The following is a 23,955-nucleotide window of genomic DNA, read 5'->3' as shown; positions in this document are numbered from 1 at the left end:
ATAGTATAGTACTGTTGATTTCTAAGTTTTGACAAATGCACCAGAGTTATTAAGATGTTTACATGAAGAGAAGCTGGGTGAAGGGTATAGGAACTCTGTACTAGTTTTGCAAATTGTCTCTGTAAATATGAAGTTATTCCAAATCAAAAAGTTGACCTGTAAAAAACACAAAGAAAAAATTCAGCACCCCAGAAAGGAAAGACAAAATGAAAAAACAAAATACACCCTCCCCAAAAAACCTCCTAAACTAAACTAAGTTGAAAATAAAAGCTGAAAACACTAAGTTCATTGGTTGATGGACATTTGAATTGTTTCCATATCTTCCGTTCAGTCGCTCAGTTGTGTCTGACCCTTTGCGACCCCATGGACTGCAGCACATCAGGCTTCTCTGTCAGTCACCAACTCCCTGAGCTTGCTCAAATTCATGTTCTTGAGTTGGTGATGCCATCCAACCATCTCATCCTCTGTCTTCCATATCTTGGCTATTGTAAAAAAAAAAAAAAAATTCTGCTATGTACATCAGGGTGCATGTATCTTTTCCACTTAGTAGGGCTTTGTGTGTGTGTGTGTGTGGTGGAGGGTGGATATACCCAGGAGTGGAACCTTGGGTAGTTTTATTTATAATTTTTGACAAACCTCAATACTGTTTGCACAGTGACTGCAACCTCCCGTATTACTTTAAATCTTCTCTAGATTACTTACTTATAATACCTAATACAATGTAAATGCAATGTAAACAGTTATAATTATCATGTAAATATTGTGTTAATAGCTGCCAGCATGCAGCGAGTTGACGTTTGCAATGAGCCAACTAACACAACACGGCATGAAAAAAAAATCTCATAAAACAATGTTGAGCTGAGAAAGTCCTATTTTATTTCCCTTTCTCCTCTCATATGTGGCTGGTTCAGTTCAGCTCAGTTCAGTCGCTCAGTCGTGTCCGACTCTTTGCGACCAGGCCTCCCTATCCATCACCAACTCCTGGAGTTCACTCAAACTCATGTCCATCGAGTCGGTGATGCCATCCAGCCATGTCATCCTCTGTCATCCCCTTCTCCACCTGCCCCCAATCCCTCCCAGCATCAGAGTCTTTTCCAGTGAGTCAACTCGTCGCATGAGGTGGCCAAAGTATTGCAGTTTCAGCTTTAGCATCCGTCCTTCCAATGAACAGCCAGGACTGATCTCCTTTAGAATGGACTGGTTGGATCTCCTTGCAGTCCAAGGGACTCTCAAGAGTCTTCTCCAGCGCCACAGTTCAAAAGAATCAATTCTTTGGTGCTCAGCTTTCTTCACAGTCCAACTCTCACATCCATACATGACCACTGGAAAAACCATAGCCTTGACTAGATGGATCTTTGTAATGTCTCTGCTCTTTAACATGCTGTCTAGGTTGGTCATAACTTTCCTTCCAAGGAGTAAGTGTCTTTTAATTTCATGGCTGCAATCAGCATCTGCAGTGATTTTGGAGCCCAAAATAAAGTCTGACACTGTTTCCACTGTTTCCCCATCTATTTCCCATGAAGTGACGGGACCAGATGCCATGATCTTCGTTTTCTGAATATTGAGCTTCAAGCCAACCTTTTCACTCTCCTCTTTCACTTTCCTCAAGAGGCTCTTTAGTTCCTCTTCACTTTCTGCCATAAGGGTGGTGTCGTCTGCGTATCTGAGGTTATTGCTGGTAGGGGTGTGAATTAACACTTCGGCAAATCCTGATGGTCTGATCTTCGACGTGCACCCTGATCCGATCACATCTGGCCCCTCCCGCAGTTACCACCCTGGCCCTGCAGTCACCGCAGTCACCAAGGTCCCCCGGACTCTTCACCGTCTTCCTCAAGGGACGCTCCTGCTGCCGCCCTCACCGCCCCTGTCGATTCCTCCACACGGCCGCCAGAGGGCGCCTGTTCCCTTTTCTGACGGTCAAGGTCTTTCTGCTCCCAACTCTCTCCTGCCTCTGGGCTCACCTGCTATTGTTCAGTCGCTCAGTCGTGTCCGACTCTTTGCGACCCCATGGACTGCGGCATACCAGGCTCCTCTGTCCATGGAATTCCCCAGTGGGAAATGGAGTGGGTTGCCATTTCTTACTCCAAAATGCTTACTAATATATAAGTATATATATAACAACTATTAGAATATTCATTGGAAAGACTGATGCTGAAGCTGAAACTCCAATACTTTGACCCCCTGATGCGAAGAGCTGACTCATTTGAAAAGACCCTGACGCTGGGAAAGATTGAAGGTGGGAGGAGAAGGGGACGACAGAGGATGAGATGGTTGGATGGCATTAGCGACTCAACGGACATGAGTTTGAGTGAACTGCGGGAGTTGGCGATGGACAGGGAGGCGTGGCCTGGTGCAGTCCGTGGGGTCGCAAAGAGTCAGACACGACTGAGCGACTGAACTGAACTGAACAACTATTGCGCCTGTGCTCTCGAGTCCGGTAGCTGCAACTACTGAAGCCCGTGTGGCCTAGAACTTGTGCTCCGAAACAAGAGAAGCCACAGCAATGAGAAGCTGGCGCCCGGAAACTGGAGAGTAGCCCCTGCTCACTGCAACTTGAGAAAACCCCACGTGCAGCAACAAAGACTCAGCACAGACAAAATAAATGAATGAATTAAAAAAAAAATTTTTTTTAAAGAACTGCTTGTTGCTAATTACGGATTCCTCATTACACAGCACACTCAGTACAACAGTCCAGGACAGAATGCCGCGTGTGGGAACTAGAGGACCTGTATTCCAGCATCCTGGTTGTATCACTAACTACCGACACGTTCCCAGTTTTATGTAACGTGACGTGCCCGTGCCTGCTCAGTCGTGTCTGACTCTTTGTGACCCCGTGGACTGCAGCCCGCCAGGCTCCTCTGTCCTTGGGGATTCTCCGGACAAGAATGCTGGAGTGGATTGCCGTCTCCTCCTCCAGATGTGCCCATCTTTATTTTGGATTGTCTTTCTGTCAAGTTGCAGGAGTCCTGCTGGGGACAGGGGGCTTGCAGGAGTCTTGGTAGATTCTGAATCTAGACCTTATGCAAATATGATTTGCAAATACTTTCCCCATTCTGTGGGTTGTTTTATCATTCTCTTGATAGCGTCCTTTGATGCACAAAATCTTTAATTTTGAAGAAGTTCGGTTTTCCTGTTTTCTCCTGTGCTTTTGGTGTCCTAAGAACTCATTGCCAAATCAAGTCATGACGATTTAGCCCAGTATTTTCTTCTAAGAGTTTTCTAATTTTAGTTCTTACATTTAGAACTTTGATGGTTTAAAGTTTGTATATGGTATGATGTAAGGGATACAACTTCAGGCTTTTGCAAGCGGGTATCTGGCTGTCCCAGCACCATTTGTTGAAGAGACAACTCTTTCTGCCATTGAATGGACTTGGCTCCCTCATCAAAAATCAACTGGCCGTTGATGGATAGGTTTATTTCTGGACACTGCATCTACTCCATTGATTTCTGTGTCTTTATGGCAGCCCCATATTGTTCTGATTACTGTGGCTTTGTAGTCAGCTTTGAAATCGAGACGTGTGTATCCTCCAACCGTGTTCATTTCCAAGATTGTTTTGGTATGTGGGGTCCCTTGTGATTCCTTATGAAGTTTAGAGTCGCCTCTTCCATTCTGCAAGTAAGGACTGGGCTTTTGTTTCATCTTCTTTTGGTATTTTGATAGAGATTATATTGGGTCCCTAGATTGCATTATTGCTTTGGAGACTTTTTTTTTTCTCATGTCATGCAGCACGTGGGATGTTAATTCCTTGACCAGGGATGGAACCCTCATCCCTGCATTGGAAGCAAGGAGCCTTAATCACTGGACTACCAGGGAAGGCTCAGTATTACCATCTTAATAATACGTCCTTCCAATCCATGAATTCAGGACAGCTTCCCACTATGTGGTGCAAAGGTAAAGGAGCTGTCTGCCAACGCAGCAGATGCAAGAGAGGCTGGTTCAGTCCCTGGACTGGGGAGACACTCTGGAATAGGAAAGAACACACTCCAGTATTCTCGCTTGGGAAATTCCATTGGCAGAGGAGTCTGGCAGGCTATAGTACACTCACAATAGGTTTTTAGTGTGGATTCTTTAGCTGTTGTTGTTGGGGAAAATCTTAACCGGAGACTTCCCACCAGGGGCGTCCCCTTTAACATTTTCTATGTATAAGATCACGTTATCTGAAAATAAAGATAGCCTTACAACTTTGCAACTTAACTGCCTTTCATTTTTTTTAGCCTAACTGCTCTGAATAGCACTTTGGCTACATTTTTGAGTGAAAGATGCAAAGGCAGCATCAATTCTTGGTCCTGATCTTAGAAGGAAGACTTTCAGTCTTTCACCATTTAGTAAGATGTTTGCTGACAGTCCTTCTTAAACATCCAAGCCAGTGTTTCTTTTTTGTTGTTGTTAATTTTATTAGAGTTGATTTACAATGCTGTGTGAATTTCTGCTGTACAGAACAGTGATTTGGTTACACACATACATAATTTTCATATTCTTTTGCTTTATGGTTTATTACAGGATCGTAAGTATAGTTCCCGGTGCTGTACGGTACAACCTTGCTGTTTATCCATCGTATGTATAATAGCTCACCCCAAACTCTCAATCCTTCCCTTCCTATCCCAAACCAGTGTTTCCTACATATCTCCGAAAAGGAGCCTTCTCAAACAGTGTCCCTCCAGATGTTTGTAAATTTGTATAATGCAATAAAATTGTTTTCAACCAATCACATTGGAAACTGCTGAAATTTTGTTTGGACTCGCTGTGCTCTTCCTTCCGCCTGTGAGACTTACCCCGCCATTGGCCGCCAGATGGCGCCAGAGGCACTTCCTGAGGAGCCTGAGGCCGGATCGCTCAATGATGGTTACTTCAGCTGAGATTTACTTTCAATACAGCTTTTCTTTTCCTCAGTTTAATCTTATTCTTCATTATTTTGGCTTGTTTATTTATTTATATCACGATTTCTATATATTACTGGATATTCCTACATAGAACAGGAGTGATGTTTATAAGTTTCTCTGATCTTTTCATCACTTAGAACTAGAGTTTAGCATTCACAGTTAGACTAAATCTGATTTTTTGAACTTATTGTTTGTTTTTTAGAAGCCAATGAAAATATTTGTATACAAAAGCATGATTGTTGAACATGATTAGTGAAATGGGTGTTTACAGCTGCAGACAATCGAACTTACAAATTTTTTTTTTCTTTTTGGCCACACCATGCAGCATGTAGGATCTTATCTCTCCAGCCAGGATGGAATCTGCACCCGCTGCAGTGGAAGCATGGACCTTTAACCACTGGACCACAAGACAAGTTCAAAATGGTTTTATTATACATTAATCCAAGGAGTTTTGGTGAACTTTTCAGAATTCTGAATAAACTAAATGAAAATTCCCATTTTGCCCTTTCCAGTTAGTGTATATTTATTATCTAGTCAAGGCTATGGTTTTTCCAGTGGTCATGTATGGATGTGAGAGTTGGACTGTGAAGAAAGTGGATCGCCGAAGAATTGATGCTTTTGAACTGTGGTGTTGGAGAAGACTCTTGAGAGTCCCTTGGACTGCAAGGAGATCCAACCAGTCCATCCTAAAGGAGATCGATCCTGGGTGTTCATTGGAAGGACTGATGCTGAAACTGAAACTCCAGTACTTTGGCCACCTCATGCGAAGAGTTGACTCACTGGAAAAGACCCTGATGCTGGGAGAGACTGGGGGCAGGAGGAGAAGGGGACGATAGAGAATGAGATGGCTGGATGGCATCATTGACTCTGTGGACATGAGTTTGAGTGAACTCCGGGAGTTGGTGATGGACAGGGAGGCCTGGCGTGCTGTGATTCATGGGGTCGCAAAGAGTCGGACACGACTGAGCGACTGAACTGAACTGAATGAAGAACATCCTTAAGCATGAAGATGACATAATATTTTGAAAAAAATAAAACACACACACACAATTTTTTAAGCCATTAAGATCTACAGTCCCCTAAACATTGTTTATGTTGTGGATCAGTCACCAAGTCATGTCCGATTCTGTGACCCCGTGGACTGTGGCAGCCAGGTTTCCCTGACCCTTACCATCTCCCGGGATTTGCCCAAGTTCTTGTCCTTTGCATCAGTGATGCCATCCAATCATCTTATCCTCTGTGACCCCCTTCTCCTCCTGCCCTCAATCTTTCCCAGCATCAGGGTCTTTTAGTCACTAAACAACAACGACATGGCCTTAATAGGTAGGTACTATGATCTTCATTTTTGAAATGAGAAAACTGGGCTCAGAGAGGTGCACTCACTTCCCCAACATCACACAGCTTTGTTGTTGTAGCTGTTTAGTCCCTTAGTCATATCTGACAACTTTTTTGCGACAACATGGACTGTAGCCCACCAGGCTCTTCTGTCCATGGAATTCTCCACACAAGAATGTTGGAGTTTGGTTGCCATTTCCTACTCCAGGGGATCTTTCTGATGCAGAAACCAAACCCAGGTCTCATGTTTGGCAGGCAGATTCTTTACCACTGAGCCACTCGGGAAGTCCATCACAAAGCTACTAGAGAATTTTTTTCAAGTTGATATTTAATTAGGCAAAGTATGAAGGGTATCTGAAATGTGAATGTGTGTACTCTAATAATTCTCATTTGCAACCTGAGTGTCTTACTGTGAAAAGTGATGAAATGAAGCAATAATGCCAAGTAAGCCTAAAGATCATGGCATCTGGTCCCATCACTTCATGGGAAATAGATGGAAAAACAGTGGAAACAGTGTCAGACTTTATTTTTTGGGGCTCCAAAATCACTGCAGATGCTGATTGCAGCCATAAAATTAAAAGACGCTTACTCCTTGGAAGGAAAGTTATGACCAACCTTGATAGTATATTAAAAAGCAGAGACATCACTTTGCTAACCAAGGCCCATCTAGTCAAGGCTATGGTTTTTCCCGTGGTCATGTATGGATGTGAAAGTTGGACTGTGAAGAAGGCTGATCGCCGAAGAATCGATGCTTTTGAACTGTGGTGTCGGAGAAGACTCTTGAGAGTCCCTTGGACTGCAAGGAGATCCAACCAGTCCATTCTAAAGGAGATCAGTCCTGGGTGTTCATTGGAAGGACTGATGCTGAAGCTGAAACTGCAATACTTTGGCCACCTCATGCGACGAGTTGACTCACTGGAAAAGACTCTGATGCTGGGAAAGGTTGGGGGCGTGAGGAGAAGGGGACGATGGAGAATGAGATGGCTGGATGGCATCACCGACTCTGTGGACATGAGTTTGAGTGAACCCCGGGAGTTGGTGATGGACAGGGAGGCCTGGCGTGCTGTGATTCATGGGGTCGCGGAGAGTCGGACACGACTGAGCAACTGAACTGAACTGAACTGAAGCCTACTGGAATCTTCCTACAGAATGTCTGTCTCAGACAGAAAAGGCTCTGAAAATGTCACGACTGCAAAACAAGAAACAAAGTTCTTTTCTGTGATAAACTGCAACCAGATCAGATTTGTTGTTTATTTTGTTATTTAACCAATGGTCACATCAGCTTGCTGAGAGTCAGGCATTGTCCGTGGACAGCATTTCTCAAACTTTTTGGACCTGAGGCCACTTTACACTTTTAAAAATCACTGAGAACCGTTAAGAGTTTTAGTTCATATGGGTTACATCCATTAATATTTATAGAATTAGACATTATAACAGAAAGTGAACAAAATATTCATTTAAAGATAACAATCCTTAGCCTATGGCATGTCAAACATATATCTGTTTAATCTCAGATGCTACTGCCTCAAGTGACTTTCAAGAAGTGAGTTGAGGAACTTCCCAGGTGGCGCTAGTGGTAAAGGAATGTGAAAATGAAAGTCGCTCAGTCGTGTCCGACTCTTTGCGACCCCGTGGACTACACAGTCCACGGAATTCTCTAGGCCAGAATACTGGAGGGGGCAGCCTATCCCTTCTCCAGGGGGTCTTCCCGACCCAGGAATTGAACCAGGGTCTCCTGCATTGCAGGTGGTTTTCTTTACCAACTGAGCTATCAGGGAAGCAAAGGTATCAGTGATAAAGGACCTGCCTGCCAATGCGGGAGACTCAAGATACACAGGTTTGATCCCTGAGTTGGGAAGATCCCCTGGAGAAGGAAATGGCAATCAGTCAGACACACGCGTGCGCACGCACACACACAAACATAGCTGTGGTCCAGGGGTTAAGACTCTGCCCTTCCACTCACTGCAAGGGGCACAGGTTTGTTCCCTGGTCAGAGAAATAAGATCTTGCATGCCACCTGGTGTGTCAAAAAAAACAAAACTTGAGCGGGCTTCTGCCTTCGGTTCGGTTTCAGTTTGGTCGCTCAGTCGTGTCCGACTCTTTGCGACCCCATGGACTGTAGCCTACCAGGCTTCTCCATCCATGGGATTCTCCAGGCAAGAATACTGGAGTGGGTTACCGTTTCCTTCTCCAGGGGATCTTCCCGACCCAGGGATCAAACCCGGGTCTCCCGCATTGGAGGCAGACAATTTAACCTCTGAGCTACCAGGGAAGCCTTATCTCCTAATAATGACTAAAGAAGACTAACACAACACATGCATGCGTGCTGTCACTCAGTTGTGTCGCTGCGACCCCATGGACTGTATCCAGCCAGGCTCCTCTGTCCATGGAATTCTCCAGGCAAGAATACTAGAGTGGCCATGCCCTCCTCCAGGGGAGCTTCCTGACCCAGGGATTGAACCCAGGTCTCTTATGTCTCCTGTATTGGCAAGTGAGTTCTTTACCACTAGCGCCACCTGGGAAGCCCTGTAAATGTTGCCTGCCACCTCGATAAACAAAGGATGTGGCAGCCACCAGGTCAGCACACCACAGTCCCCTTGACAGTGAGCCCTGAGGGAACTCAGGGTAGAAACAGAATGCCTGCCACCAAGCAGTCAGCTGCTGCAACCGCCCTTCTCCCCACTGACACAGCCAGAGACCAATAATGGAAAAGAGTAAGACTCTGACCCTAGACAGCTAAGGAACATAGCAAAGGAATCATTTCAAGGAGCAGACTCTTGCATCTTACCATACACAGAAAAGGACTAAATTCCTTAACTTGAGGTATTTGGTTTTCTTTAATTGACAGTCATCTCTCTTTTTGGCTTCCCAGGTGGGTCGGCTCAGTAGGAAAGAATCTGCCTGCCAATGCATAAGAGGCAGGAGACTTGGGTTCGATCCCTGGGTCAGGAAGATCCCCTGGAGAAGGAAGTGGCAACCCATTCCAGTATTCTTGCCTGGGAAATCCCATGGACGGAGGAGCCTGGCGGGCTGCAGTCTATGGGGTCACAAAGAGTTGGACATGACTGAGCGCACACACAATCTGTTTTTTAAATTATATTTATTTATTTGACTGTGCTGGATCTTAGTTGGGGCACACAGGATTTTCAATCTTCATTGTGGCATGCAAGATCTAGTTTCCTGATCAGGGATGGAACCCAGGGGGCCCGCATAGAGAGCACAGAGTCTTAGTCACTGGACCATCATATTTCACAGTAATCTCTTGATGATTTGACTACCTAGTTTTCACTGCAAAAACTCCTATATATCTTGCCTACCCCACTTTTTGCTTCTTCGGAGCATCTCTCATTATCTGAGATGCCATGTCTTTGGCTTAAGTCCTCAGTTTTGTCCACCAAATAAAACATAATTCTGAATTTTTTGGGTTTTTTTTTTTAAGCGACAGCTACTTATCCTTTCCTGATCATTCCCTTAAGATTCAAATCTAAGATAAAAATTTGGCCTAGGTCTTCATTTGGGACCTGGCTACTAGAATCAGGAATTCTTCCTGATGTGATCAGCTCTGGTCAACAGAAGATCCAGGGAAGCAAAGAAGTTTTTGACTGTAAGTCTCTCTCTCTCTCTCACACACACACACATAATTCAATTGCAAATAACAAAAGATAAACCATCTGACAAAACTGACTTAAATGGCTTTTTGTTCTCTTTTTTTTTTTTTTTTTAAACAAAACAATCCAGAAATCAGAGGCTTCCCAGTTGGAGGATCTTTCCTTGTGCTCTGTTATATTCAGAGTAGGCCTGGCACTCTTAGCCATGAAATGGCTGCAGCAGCTCCAAACATCACACTTGTAACTAAGCCAAAACATAGAGGAAAGAAAAGCAGACATAGCCCTTCTGGAGTGTTTAATTTAGGAAGGACAGCTTTCCCAGAGGCCTCCAGGCAAATTTCCTCTTGTATCCCCTTGGCCCATGGCTTTCCCTTGAACAACCATTGAAAAAGAAAATGAGGGGGGTGTGGCAATGGTTGCCTGCTGTCTCAACAGATCACAATCCTGGTACCAAAGCTGATGGCTGCTGGACAGGCCACAAACGGAGTCTACCCAATAGTCCCACAGGGTCTCCCCCAGGATCAGAGCTCAGGTGGCATACCCCAGGTTACGCACTGATCAGATAACAGAAGAAAGTTAGAATCCAGATCTGTAGCCAGTTATACCTGGCCCTGCGGGGGCAGCTCTGAGTATAATAGCAAGACCCTTTCCAGGTCAAACTGGAAGCCAGGACAAGGGTCCAGGCAGGAGACAAGATCTGAGCTGAAGTCAAGAAGACAGAGTCTGGGGAAAGAGGACAGGGCTGGGGACTCAGGGGCTTTGGGGGAGGGGTACAGTGCAGAGGGGTCTGGCAGAGTGACTGGAGTGTACAGTGGGGCTGTCCTGCTAGATGGGGAGGTGGGGGAGGCGCGGCTTAGCTAGGGAAGTTGGTAAGCTCAGTTTGTGACAAGTGGAAAAGTCTCCCCAGCCGAGAAACCACCAGGATTTTGAGGGTTTGGATGGCTGGGCCCTTGAAAATGAAATGGGTTGAACATGTGGGTTCCTGGTTAAGACGCTAGAGCCGCTGAATTGCTTCACTGAAGATGAAACTTAGTGTCTTGTTCTTTGGCATTTTATTTCAAAATCGCAGCTAGGGGAAAAAAAAAATCAACTGCAGCACCGGGAGATCTGGCCTGAAAACGGAGATGCAGATCTGGGGTCAAGGTGTATCCCTGACCCACAATACGGAGCAGCGGGGAGTACGGGTCCCCAAGGCCTGAGTGGCGGGGCTAGGGGCCAAGACGCCTGGGTCAGGCCCTTATGGCTTTGGGAGTGTAACGTGGGGGCACCGGAGACCCAGGCGTCCCGGCTCCCCCGTCTTTTACTTCATATTGCACTTCAGGTGAGTCATTGGTAAGGAGGTGAAGGTCCAACAGGGGCTGCATGCTACAGGTCGGTGGTCCGTGGAGTGGTCCAGCGTAGCCCAGAGCATTACACCGGCAGCATCCATTCATGGGCTTTTGATCCGTACTATGGAATAACACAGGCGGAGGTGAGAGGAAGCCACACTACAACTCCCAGCAGGCCCTGGGGCATCCTAGCCTGAGTGCCGGCAAAGTTACGCCCCAGGGCCTCAGGGGAAATGTAGTCCACTTCCCGGAAGCCCACCGAACGTGGCTAAGATGGCGCAGAGGCCCAAAGGAGTTGTAGTTCTGCGAAGAGTTCTTGTAAGGCCCTGAAGGCTCGGGGGGGAAAGTTCTTCAGCTGAGAAAACCTGGATAGGCAGGAGGTGTAGTTCTCGGTCCAGATACCCTGGAATTTATAGACGCTCACAGAAAAGGAGCTCCAGTGCCAGGAAAGGCAAGATAGCTCGGTTCAGACGAATGAAAGTACCTCCAGAGGCTTATGATAGGAAACGTTCTTAGGCTACAGAGTCGGGGCAGAGGGCAGAGGCTGGTAGGAGCAAGATTGCGGAATAGCTCCTGGGGCTCCCTGGGACTCGGAACTCAGTGGCCAGAAGGTTGGCTTCAGGTCCCGGAGGCTCATGGGAAGGGAATTTCTCAAGCCAGGGCTCCCGAGGCTCACAGAGAAGCACCATTTAGCCCCAAGAAGTGTTCTAGGCCACAGGGCCTCGAGGAAAGCAAACTCAACCGGAGGCCCAGAGGCCGATGGAAGGAGCCGTTTTCAGCTGGTGGGACTATGGTGGCGGATGGTGACGGATATGAGGTGGGGTGGGGAGGGCAAGCCTCCGTTCAGAGGCTTCTGGGACGGGAACTTCTCTTGGGCAACCGAGCATCCAGCCCAGCTCCCAGCAGGAGCATCTCACCTGGATCGCCTTCAGTTCCTTGTGGAAGCGGAGGATAAGCTGGGGCCCGTTTTCCATGGTGGGAATGTGGAAATGCTGGGGAAGAAAGGGTGGTGAGGACGGGCCCCCGCCCCCTTCTTCTCCCTGATGGTCCAAGCCGGCCCTTCCTCACCTTGCCTTGGTACAGGATTTGGTGCACGGGGCAGACCTGGCAAGCGGTGCCTGAACCGAAGAATTCTCGGACCCGGCCGTCCTCCAGCGCCCGCAGGAACTCCTTCATGGTGATCTTACGCTCTACCACTCGGAATTCACCCTGCGGGGCAAGACACAAATAACCTCTGAGCCCAGGGGGCTGCCCTGCCGCTCCCTCCGTGTGGATGGTGAAAAAGAGATTTGCCATTGTACCCAGCCCCCTCCACCACCCCCAATACTCCAGTCCTTCAACACAACAGTACCCCATCACCCTAGCCACCCGAAGACAGCATGCCCTCACCCAGGTCCGGGCCAGGTCCAGCAGACTCTGTCGGACTACTCCAGGTAGGATGATACCATCCAGTGGGGGGGTCACCAGTTCCAGCGCTGGGTCAGGTGGAAGAGAAGGGGGAGAGGGCATGTTGCCTCACACCATCCCATCCTCTTAGGAGCCACCCCACTCACAGCCAAGCCCCAAGACCTGCAGCCACTAAGAATTTCTGCTCCCACCCACTTCCGCCCGGCCTGGGGTTGGTCATGGGTGGGCTCACCCCCGTCCTCATAGGTCCAGAAGACGAAGATGTTCATGGTGCCCACCTCGGTGAGCTCGTGGTCAGGCCCGTACAGCCAGAGGACCTGCTCGCAGCCCTTCTTTTGTGCCTCCTGCTGCACTAACACGGTGGGCCCGTAATTCCTGGCAGACAGCAACATGGTGGACCAGGTCAAGGGACCCCCAGCCTTCCCCTGATGTGGCCCGATGTGAGTCTGTCCAGACCAGCGCTCATCCTGCTCCCGCCCCACTCACAAACAGCTGTGAGGTCCTTCAAAACCACCTGTGACGTCACTTCCTCTGAGAGGCTTACTGAACCTCCAGGCTGGGTTTCAAACCTCCTCTGGGCTCTCGCGATCAACTGGCAATCAACTCGATGCTTTCCCGTTTTGCCCTGATTTAACGCTCACTGTCTCTCACCCAGAGCTGATCTCGCACCTCGTCTGCTCACAAGCCTCCCAGGGCTCCCCATTGCCTCTGGGACAAGATCCCAGCCCTTCAGTCCAATGTTCAGGGCTGGGCCTGGTCTGAGACTACCTGTTAAGCCTTTTGCAAAAGCCAGACTTATTTTTCTTCTCTAACAACTTCGGTGACTCTGCCCCTCCCTGCTGCCTCCACTGGTGTGTTCCCAGGATTTGAAATCGACCCACTCCAGTATTCTTGCCTAGAGAATTTCATGGACAGAGGAACCTGGCGAGCCACAGTCCATAGGGTCATGAAGAGTCAGACACGACTGAGTAATTCACATACACACCACTTTTGTATCCAGGAAACCATCTCCACCCTATCCATCGGACTTCCTCTGTGAAGACTTTCCCATGTTCCGGTCATCTCCATCAGAGCACGTGCTGCCCTAGATACTGGGGCTCTCACCATCCTGGGAGCCCCTGGAGGGCAGGACCCAGATCAGACTCATCTGTGTCCCCAGCTTCACCCAACACAGGGGTTCAGTTCAGTTCAGTTCAGTCGCTCAGTCACGTCCAACTCTTTGCGACCCCAGGGACTGCACCACGCCAGGCCTCCCTGTCCATCACCAACTCCTGGAGTTTACTCAAACTCATGTCCATTGAGTCGCTGATGCCATCCAACCATCTCATCCTCGGTCATCCCCTTCTCCTCATGCCCTCAATCTTTCCCAGCGTCAGGGTCTTTTCCAATGAATCAATTCTTCGGATCAGGTGGCCAAAGAATTGAAGTTTCAGCTTCAACGTCAGTCCTTCCGATGAACACTCAGGACTAATCTCCTTTAGGATGGATAGGTTGGATCTCCTTGCAGTCCAAGGGACTCTCAAGAGTCTTCTCCAATACCACAGTTCAAAAGCATCAATTCTTTGGCGCTCAGCTCTCTTTATGGTCCAGCTCTCACATCCATACATGACCACTGGAAAAACCACAGCCTTGACTAGGCGAACCTTTGTTGGCAAAGTAATGTCTCTACTTTTTAATATGCTGTCTAGGCTGGTCATAACTTTCTGGCCAAGGGGTAAGCATCTTTTAATTTCATGGCTGCAATCACCATCTGCAGTGATTTTGGAGCCCAAGAAAATAAAGTCTGCCAATGTTTCTCCATCTATTTGCCATGAAGTGAGGGGACCAGATGCCATGATCTTAGTTTTTTGAATGTTGAGTTTTAAGCCACTTTTTCACTCTCCTCTTTCACTTTCATCAAGAGGCTTTTTAGTTTTTCTTTACTTTCTGCCATAAGGGTGGTGTCATCTGCATATCTGAAGTTATTGATATTTCTCCTGGCAGTCTTGATTCCAGCTTGTGTTTCTTCCAGCCCAGCATTCCTCATGATGTACTCTGCATATAAGTTAAATAAGTAGGGTGACAATATACAGCCTTGAAGTACTCCTTTTCCTATTTGGAACCAGCCTGTTGTTCCATGTCTGGTTCTAACTGTTGCTTCTTGACCTGCAAACAGATTTTCTCAAGAGGTAGGTCAGGTGGTCTGATATATCCAACTCTTTCAAGAATTTTCCACAGTTTATTGTGATCCACACAGTCAAAGGCTTTGGCATAGTCAATAAAGCAGAAATAGATGTTTTTCTGAAACTCTCTTGCTTTTTAGATGATCCAGTGGATGTTGGCAATTTGATATCTGGTTCCTCTGCCTTTTCTAAAACCAGCTTGCACATTGAGAAGTTCACTTTGGCCCTCAGGAAACTTCACGAGATATGTTTTGAAAGGACCTGAATGAACTCCCAGCTGGGGCCACACTTGCTGTCCCAACACACCCTAAGCCCACCCTCTGCCTTATCCCCATCCTAACCCTCCTTGCCCTGCTGAGCTGAGGCCCTTGGCAAGGCAAATAAATCCACAGGAAGTCCACAGGCAGGGTGGTGGATGCCAGAGCCCCTGGGCGTTATGGGAGCTGATGGAGGTTGGGTTTTCAGGGGAGGCTACCTGGAGGAGAGACCAGTGAGCTAAGTGTGAATTCATTTCTAGAGACTTCCCTGGGGGCCAATTTGTTTCTCCACTGGACATCCAAAGACACATCCTGTGTCTGACGCCCAGTGCACCAGTCCCAAGGGGTGGGCAGGGACTACTTACCCTCCCAGCTTGTAGTCGCCGACCCCACCCACCCAGGCCCGGATGAATGATGGATCTGCCAGGAGGGAGACAGGTTTCAAGGCATCTCCAGGGAAGTAGGAGCCCACTGGGCTGAGAATGACGAACAGGAGGGCTCGAGTGGGGCAGCTGACACCTAGCGAGGGCTGTGATGGGTGGAAGGGGGCATCAGGGACCCAGGAATCCAGGCCCCCAGCCCCTTCCCTGACCCATGCCTGGGTCCCTGGCCCTTCTCCTTCAGGAAGGCAACCCACCCCCCAAGTGTGGCTCCCCGGCGCCGGCCCACCTCGTTCCCGATCAACACGGGCCGCACATAGAGGCTGGTGCCCGCGCTGCCAGGGACCCAATCCTGGTCCACTTCCACCAGCCGGCGGATGCACTCCAGCAACTCAATTTTGTCGAAACTCTGGGCGGGATGAAGATGAGTCAGGGGACCCTCGCGACCCTGGCCCCGGCCCATGCCCCCCTGCCCCACCCTCCTTGGGCGGCCGGGGGCCCCTCACCGGCAGGCAGAGGCGGAGGGCCGAGCGCACCATCCGTTCCATGTTGAGCCAAGGTCGGAAGAGGCGCACGCGCTGGTCCCCGCCTTTGAACGCCTTCATGCCTTCAAAGAGCTGCAGGGACAGGCAGGGCGGGAGGTCAGGGTTCAGGGAGACAGCTCACCCAGTCAGGGACAGACACAGGCCGATACACAGGGGTACAGACACAGAAAAATGCGGCCAGCAGGGAAGAGATCAACCTGCTGAGCACAGAGAGGAGAGAGAGAAAAGAGCCAGACAGACCAGGAGAGGAGACAGCAAAGGACAGAAGCCAAGAAAGCAGACCAGAGGCCCAGAGCAAGGAGCATGCTTTGCTTAAACCCTTTCCATGTTAGTGGGACCATTTCTCAGGAATGAGGATGACATGGAAGTTACCTGTTTATTTATTTGGCCACACCACATGCTTTGTGGGATCTTAGTTCCCCGACTAGGGATTGAACCCAGGTCATTCGGCAGTGAGAGCTCAAAGTCTTAACCACTGGACCACCAGGGAATTCCCAGAAGTTATCTTTTTAAATAGCCTTTTTGTGTTTTAGGGAAATACTTTAATAGCCATGGATGAAATCATACAATGTCCACCCAGATGGCCAATAGGGAAAAGATGCTCAATATCACTAATTATTAGAAAAATGCAAATGAAAACTACAGAGAGGTACCACTTCATAGGTCAATATGGCCATCATTGAAATGTCTAGAAATAACCAATGCTGGAGAGGGTGTAGAGAAAGGAACCCCTCCTACACTGTTGGTGGGAATATATATTGACGCAACCGTTATGGAATACAGTATGGAGGTTCCTAAAAAAAAAAAACCCCAAACTAAAAATAGAGTTGCTGTATGATTCAACAACCCCACTTGTGGGCATATATCAGACAGAACTAATTCAAAAAGATGCCTGCACCCCTGTGTTCACAGCAGTGCTGTTTACAATAACCAAGATATGGGAGCAATTTAAATGTTCATCAACAAATACATAAATAAAGATACCACTAAAGAACCACCCCCCTACCCCCACTAAGCCCAGCTAAGTTCTTGGTGAATAGTAGGTTTCTATTGACTGGATGAATAAATGAATGACTGAAGAATGCAAAATAAAAATAATTGGAGTATTTTGGGGGAAAATGTAAAAATAAGGGCAAGAGGTAAGAGTGGGAAGCTGCCTTATCACATATTAAAACAGATTATAAATCTACAACACTTAAAGTGACATTGACAAATGAACTGACAGATCAAACAATGCAAGAGACTAGAAAGTGGATTATCGTATAACTATATCACTTTGCTGTATACCTGAAACCACCACAATATTGTAACCCAACTGTATTTCAGTAAAAATTGCAAAAACATGATCAATTCAGTTAAATGGTGCTGAACAACCAAATATCCATTTCTGGGGGGAAAAAATTTAAGTTGGATCCCTACCTCATACCTCACATCAGGAAATTTTCAGGCATAAATGAAATTTCTTCTATAAGCAATAGAGGAAAGCACAAAAGGACCATTTTATATTTTGAATTGGGGCTGGTGTTCTAAATATGACAAATCACAGAAACCAAAAGACTACATAAAAATAAAAATAAACAAACTGGGTAGAAACTTTCAACTCACATCACAAATGCCTTATCTTTAATACACAAAGTACTCCTACAAATAAATACAAAAACCCACTCTAATAGAAAAATCCTCCAAGAAAACGGACAGGTCACAGGAAGGAACTAAAAATGGCTTTTACGTTGTGAAAAGATGGCCAACTCCATTCATAATCGGTGGGAAAAGGCAAATTAAAATTACTTTGAAGTACCTTTAAAAACACTTAGGAGGTTACAAGACATCTAAAAGTTTGACAAGGGTCATCCAGGGTGTGGGGAAAACAGGCCTGGCTGGTAAGTGTGGAAACTGACACAACTCTGTCACAACATCTGCCACAGAAATAATTGATGACTCAACATCTGTCAGCAATTACAAGCACATAAACCCTTTGAGCCAACAGTTCCAGAAATTGAAAGGAGAGATACATGTGCTCTTAAAGGAAGTGAAGTGTTTGCTGGTTTATTGCAGTGCTGTTTATAATAGCACAAGACTGGAAACAATCTAAGTGTCCAACAACAGGTGATCGCCTAAATGAGGCATTTTTAGGATGGAACACTACACAGCAGCAGAAAAGGAGGACAAAGCTCTTCAAGGGCTGCTCAAGAATCTCTAGGCTACATTAAAAGAAGGAAAAATGAAAGTGCTCGTCACTCGGACACGACCGAGTAGCCACCAGCCTCCTCTGGCCATGGGATGCTCCAGGCAAGAATACTGGAGTGGGTTGCCATTTTCTCCTCCAGGGGATCCTCCCAGCCCAGGGATCAAACCCATGTCTCTTGCAGCTCCTGCACTGGCAGGCGGGTTCTTTACCACTGTGCCTCCTGGGGAGTCCTGTGGAAGGGGTGTCATGGAAGACGTGTTTTTCGGACGCTCAACCCCTTCATCTGCACTCAGTCTACTAAAGAAAAAGTACTGGGTCCCCAAAAGTTCTTTTGTCCTCCAAAAGTACTGTTGGAGGACGTCCTGTCATGCTGGGCTGAAAGGACAGCCAAATAAATGGTGATCTCCAAAAGCCACCTTCCTGGAGGCGGGGGGCGCTCTTCAGACACGTCCTGACCATCCGTCCTTTGTACCTGTTCCCCACACTGGGTCTCCTCTGCACAGAACTGATCCATTCAAATCAAATGTCCAGAGTCGGTGGGAAGAAAAACCATCAAAATTCTGAAGAGAAAAGAAAGACCAAAAAAAGGCGGGGAGGTGGAGGGGGGAACATGCCTAACATTGGAGAACAACTCCGTAAGGGACAAAAATCAGTCAAACTGCCAACCAGCTGCTAGAACTGCGGTGTGTCCCTCCAACATTTTGCAACAAGTAAAGCTTCTTTGGAAAAGACTTTGCTTTCAGCCATAGCTTGAAGCTGGAAACTGGGTCAAATTTCTCCTGCGTCTCTCTCCTCGTGGGCCCTCACCAAGTCCCACAAAGCCAATCCTCTTCCTCCTATGTCCCCATATCGGCATGGTCCCGTGGTCTACATGGTCACCTGGCTAAACCCCCGGGCACAGTCCTCAGCCCTCCCTGCCCTTCTCCAGCCCAACTGGTCAATCCCTGGTATCCCTGAATCTCTCTGCCCCATCCCCTCCTGGCGATTCCCCCCCGGGCTCTGACCTCAGCTCATTCTTCACATGGCCTGAGAAGGGTCTTACTCTACCTGCTCCATGCCTGCTCCCTCCAGGCTCCCAGTGCCCTTGACAAGGTCCCAGGTCCTCTGGGGTTCTGATGACATCCTCACCCTCCCCGTAGGCTTCAACCCCATGCTTCCCTCCCGAATATACCGGGCTCTTCTTTGGACTGTGTCTTTATACTGATGTTGCCTCTCCCTCTAAGAGCCTTGGCTCCCCTCTTTGCCAGCAAAGACCCCACTTTCAGTCGAATCAGAGGTAGGGTGGGCGTTCCTCTTCTGGCCTCCCACTATACCTCAACTGCCTCCATCAGAGTCCAGATCCCCCTGGGTGGTCACCAAAGAGTGGGGGTTTTCAAGTGAAGGAACTGGGTCTGCTCATCTCTGGGGACCCAGCATCACCCAACTGGGACTTGGAACATGACAGCCCTCAGAAAAATGGATGAGGAGTGCGTGGAAATGAGAAACACACAAAAAGCAAACCCATGGAGGTAGACCCCACAAGACACCCAGCAAGATGGAAGAGATGCGGGGAGAGACAGGGGAGGGAGGGCAGTCGCCCTGCCACCTGCAGGGAGTAGTGCAGAGCGGAGCAGGCTGGGTGGAGCGTGAGGTTCTGGAAGGGCTGGATTCGGGGCTGGCCCCAGCCCTTCTCCTGGTTCCATTCCACCATCAGCATGTGGTCGGTGAACGTCTTCCCGAACAGCAGGGGCTGGCTGGGGTCAGGCTTCTTATGAGGCTCCTGTGTCATTTCCAGCTGCAGGTCAGCAGCCTGAGGAGAGACAGGCGTCCTGGAGTCTGACCACAGCTTCCAATCTGAAAAACTACAACTCCCAGGAACCCCTGGGGCTGAGAACCAGAGAGAATAGGGATCTGTAGTCCCAGAGGCTTCTGGGACATGCCATTTCACCTCTTTCCCATGGCCTGATGGCAAGCAATTAGGCTAACCCATTGCCACTCACCTTCACCTTCGGACCCTGGATCTTTTGGAGATGACTAAAGCTAGCTCCCAGCCCTTGCCTCCCTCAGACCCACTGGTCCAGGCCACCAGCCCCTCTTCCTTGAGATCCAAACCCTAATCCCCACTGTCACCTTGAAGCTGGATGAGGCATATCTTCTGGGACCACACAGAAACCAAGGAACAGGGAGAAATCTGGGGATCCAAATCTGGGGGTGGGAACAGAAGTAAGAAAGGTGATGAGACCAGGAGACAGAGAGAGCAGGGGGTCCTGGCACCCATCTTTTCCACAACCTGCACTCAGGATGTTCCTCGGGAATGCTCTGTCCCAGGCCCAGTGCTTTCAGACAGAGCATGCGGCCCTGGCCAGGTCCCTTCCCCTGTCTTGATCAGCATGGAGCAGGAGATCCCCAAGGAGGCCAAGTCCGCTCCCTGCCCCCACAAGGGCCATCTCAATAAAGAGCTGAATCGGCTCCCATCCCTTCCTCCAAGCTGGGGCAAAGTCAAATACAGGCGCCTCCTACCCCAGGGAACTTTGGCCCCAGCCCTGCCTGAGTCCAGATCAGACAGAGGACGACAAGAGAAGGTGTGCAGGTAAGTGAAGGCCTCCCCGGGGAACTCAAATCCTGAAAAGAGTTAGAAAAGTGAAGGGCCCATAGGTCATGCTCCCCCAGGACCCAGTAACCAGGGCCCCAGCCCTACCTATTACAGACCCCAGATTCCAGGCCCCCACCTCAGGATCCAGACCTCCAGCCCTCTCCTCCCTCAGACCCAGAATTGCAGGTCCTTCTCTTTGGGGGCATTAGATCAACTGGGCTCAGCTTACTTGAGGCCCCAGTCCCACACCTTGCCGCTGCTGCTAAGTCACTTCAGTCGTGTCCAACTCTGTGCGACCCCATAGATGGCAGCCCACCAGGCTCCACCATCCCTGGGATTCTCCAGGCAAGAACACTGGAGTGGGTTGCCATTTCCTTCTCCAAAGCGTGAAAGTGAAAAGTGAAAGTGAAGTCGCTCAGTCGTGTCCGACTGGTAGCAACCCCATGGACTGTAGCTCACCAGGCTACTCTGTACATGAGATTTTCTAGGCAAGAGTACTGGAGTGGGTTGCCATTGCCTTCTCCAGTCCCACACCTTGGACACCAGCAATTCCAATTCCTGATGGTTCCCAGGGCTGTAGGGAACTGAGGAGCAGCCACATACACTTGGGGACCACCCCAGTCATCAAGAGACACTGCTCGGATGAACACTTGCCCTGTGGTCCGGCCCGAGGCCAGCGGGGGAGAGAAGGTCTGTCTGTGTCTAGCAGGATGGCCTCCTCCCCACAGTCTCCGACCTCGCGATACCTCTTTCCTCAGCCCGGTGGGAAGGCAGCTGTGATGAGGTTTGGCAGACAGAACAGCCTAGCCTGCTCCTGCCCTGTGAGCTGAGGGAACTGAGAACAGACGTGAATGGCCGAAGTCACTGGTCAGTAGGTGAGTCATGGGGAGATGGGGGCTGTGGGTTTCGAATGTCCTAAAGTCTAGGCCATGAAGTCTGAGGAGTGGTTCTGGATGTTATGAGCGCCCGAGGGCTACTGGGATGATCGGAGTGTGGGTCCTGGGCATGGCCTCTAGGTGGCGCCCTGTGGCCTGTCCAATCCAGGGGCGGGTTACTGGCCGGGGGCGGGGGGGACAAGACACCCCTGGTATAGAGATAACACCAACCAGCAGGGTGGAGGCAGGCAGCAGGTGGACAGGAAAGCAGCCCTCAGAGGAAGGCAGAAAGGAAAAAAAGTAGAGAAGAGGAAAAATGAGAAAAAATAAGAGACAAGGAAGTAAAAGACATGGACATTAAGGAACAGGAATCCAAGGCCAAGAGAAGTCAAATTAGATATGAGCATAGAGGGGCTCAGCAATAAAGAATCTGCCTGTCAATACAGGAGACCTGGGTTCAATCCTGAGTCGAGAAGATCCCCCAGAGAAGGGAATGGCAACCCACTCCAGTATTCTTGCCTGGGACATCCCATGGACAGAGAAGCCTGGCAGGCTACAGTCCGTGGGGTTGCAAGAGTTGGACACAACTTAGTGACTAAACCGCCACCACTACCATATATAGAGAGGCTGAGACAAGACACACGAGAGAGGGAAATTCAGGCATGGTAAAGCCTGGAGAAATCAAGAAAAAAAAAATACTGAAGGCAAGATAAACTGAAGCCATAAGAGAGAGAGAACAGGAAAGAGGAGAGAAACAGATCAAGACCCAACTTCAGGGGACAGCACACAGTGAAAGGGAGACCTAGGGAAATGAGGAGAGACTAGCAGAGACAGAGCAATGCCAATACCTGGAGAGAAACTGCCCCAGCGATGCTTGGAGACAGAGATATCCAGGAGAGACAGAGAGGAGGAGCAGGAACACACACCCACAAGGCAGAGGAAAGGTGTCGGGCACTGTTTCCTGGGGATTATAAACCTGTACTGGCCATAGAGATACTGTCACCCTGGGAGAAGCAGCCTTCATCCTCCCAGGATATTTTTCTGGGGGCAGGGGTCTCACCTCCCCTCAGGGAAGGTGCTACACCACCTGATACCCCAAACCATTGGGGGATTGGGTCCCAAGGAGATCTCAGATGATCGCTGAGCTTTAGGGACACAGAGTTGTAAAAAGCTTTGAGGCTGAATTAGGAAATGAGAAATGGTTGGAGTTGGGGTGGGGTATGTACAGAACAGGGCTCTATAATATGATGGAATCGCCACTGGCCCCAGCACTCACAACCCAAGGCTGTCCTACCACCACGGCCCAGGAGTGTCATCGTAAAGCCAAGATTGTCCCAGACACAGCCCAGGCTGGTCTCCGTCTCAACTCAGAAAGGAAACATCTGTCCTGCTATCCATCAAGCTAAGAGTCCCATATAAAGTCAGGTACAAAGTTAACAGGAACCATTTTTCCCAACGTTAAGCTGCAGCTGTCAAGGGTTACAAAGACTCCCTTCTTCAAGTTGTTATTGCTTCCTTCTTCACTGAGAAACCCTGTCCTCTCAAATCACAGGCTCTCCGAAGCTCTACCTGTTGACATGTATCAGTAAGAATGGAGGGTCCCACTCTCAGCAGGAGAATCTCTGTCGTTGACAATGAGGTACTAACTCTATTTTCAACCCTGGCGCAGAGTTGCAGATAAGGGGTTTCCGGGACACAACATTCTACTTCTATCTTTAGTGCCAAGAAAATAGGACCTTGGGTCCTAGTCCCAGTCCAGACCTGAAACTGAACTCTGCCTTCATCTTGCTCCCACACCTAGAGGGTCTGGGAATCTTATTCTGGCGCCCCCAAAGGCTCTCTTCCCTCCTAATCCATCCCGTCACCCCAGTCCCATGCTTCTCCCATTGCGGTCTCCTCTTCCATATATCCATCCCTAGAAGTCCCATCTGGGTCCCCCTTCCCACCGATTACTTCTCTCTCTTCATCCCCATTAAAGCCTCGCGCTCCTTTCTAAAGGGCCCCCTCCTCCTTGGCTCCCTGCAGCGGAACCTGAGTGCGGGAGTACCTGCGCCCCACCGGATGGGCCACCGGCGAGTGGTCCACCCGGAAGTGCGCTTCCTCTAAGAACTCCCCAGACCCCGGCGCTGGGCCGCGGACCCACCTGCTTCAATGCCGCTGCAGCCATGGTCTGTGCGGTTGGTATCTGTGCCCGCCCAGGGCGCGGCCCGGGATAAAGACGTTCCGGCCCCGCCCCGCTCACGCCTCCTCCTGTGGGATGGTTTGTCAGCCTAGCACCCCAGGCGGGCCTGGCCTTCCTAGTTGCAGGGCGCCCGCGGGGAGCAGGGCCCTACCGCAGAGCGCATGCGCTAGACCCCGCGAGCAGAAGGGAGTAACTTGAAACACATCCTCCTTCCAGCCCCGACGTTAGAGTGTGC

The 23,955-nt window shown here is 49.1% G+C and overlaps 1 protein-coding gene across 3 annotated transcripts; it reads right to left on the bottom strand.

Moving 5' to 3' along the window:
- Positions 1-10,859: 10,859 nt before the first annotated feature.
- Positions 10,860-23,861, bottom strand: BCAT2 (branched chain amino acid transaminase 2). Of its 3 annotated transcripts, none has more exons than XM_055411662.2 (11): positions 23,586-23,861; positions 20,201-20,275; positions 19,677-19,880; positions 15,865-15,975; positions 15,648-15,767; positions 15,344-15,507; positions 12,792-12,934; positions 12,542-12,627; positions 12,221-12,361; positions 12,070-12,144; positions 10,860-11,273 (listed from the first exon to the last, which is right to left on the bottom strand). In XM_055411662.2, the coding sequence occupies exons 1-11, from the start codon at positions 23,703-23,705 to the stop codon at positions 11,235-11,237; spliced, it is 1,278 nt and encodes a 425-aa protein (XP_055267637.1). In that variant the 5' UTR covers positions 23,706-23,861; the 3' UTR covers positions 10,860-11,234. The 3 variants fall into 3 exon arrangements, with proteins under 3 accessions (XP_055267637.1, XP_088686718.1, XP_055267638.1); XM_088830592.1 differs by having other exon boundaries at positions 19,677-19,957; positions 23,682-23,819; XM_055411663.2 differs by having other exon boundaries at positions 23,682-23,815.
- Positions 23,862-23,955: the final 94 nt, after the last annotated feature.

Source organism: Moschus berezovskii, chromosome 22 (assembly GCF_049115385.1).
Source record: "Moschus berezovskii isolate FMDL1 chromosome 22, NW_MosBer_1.0, whole genome shotgun sequence".
Taxonomy (NCBI): Eukaryota; Metazoa; Chordata; class Mammalia; order Artiodactyla; family Moschidae; genus Moschus; species Moschus berezovskii.
Note: the sequence above shows the minus strand (reverse complement) of the source record. Positions and strands in the feature narration are given on the sequence as shown.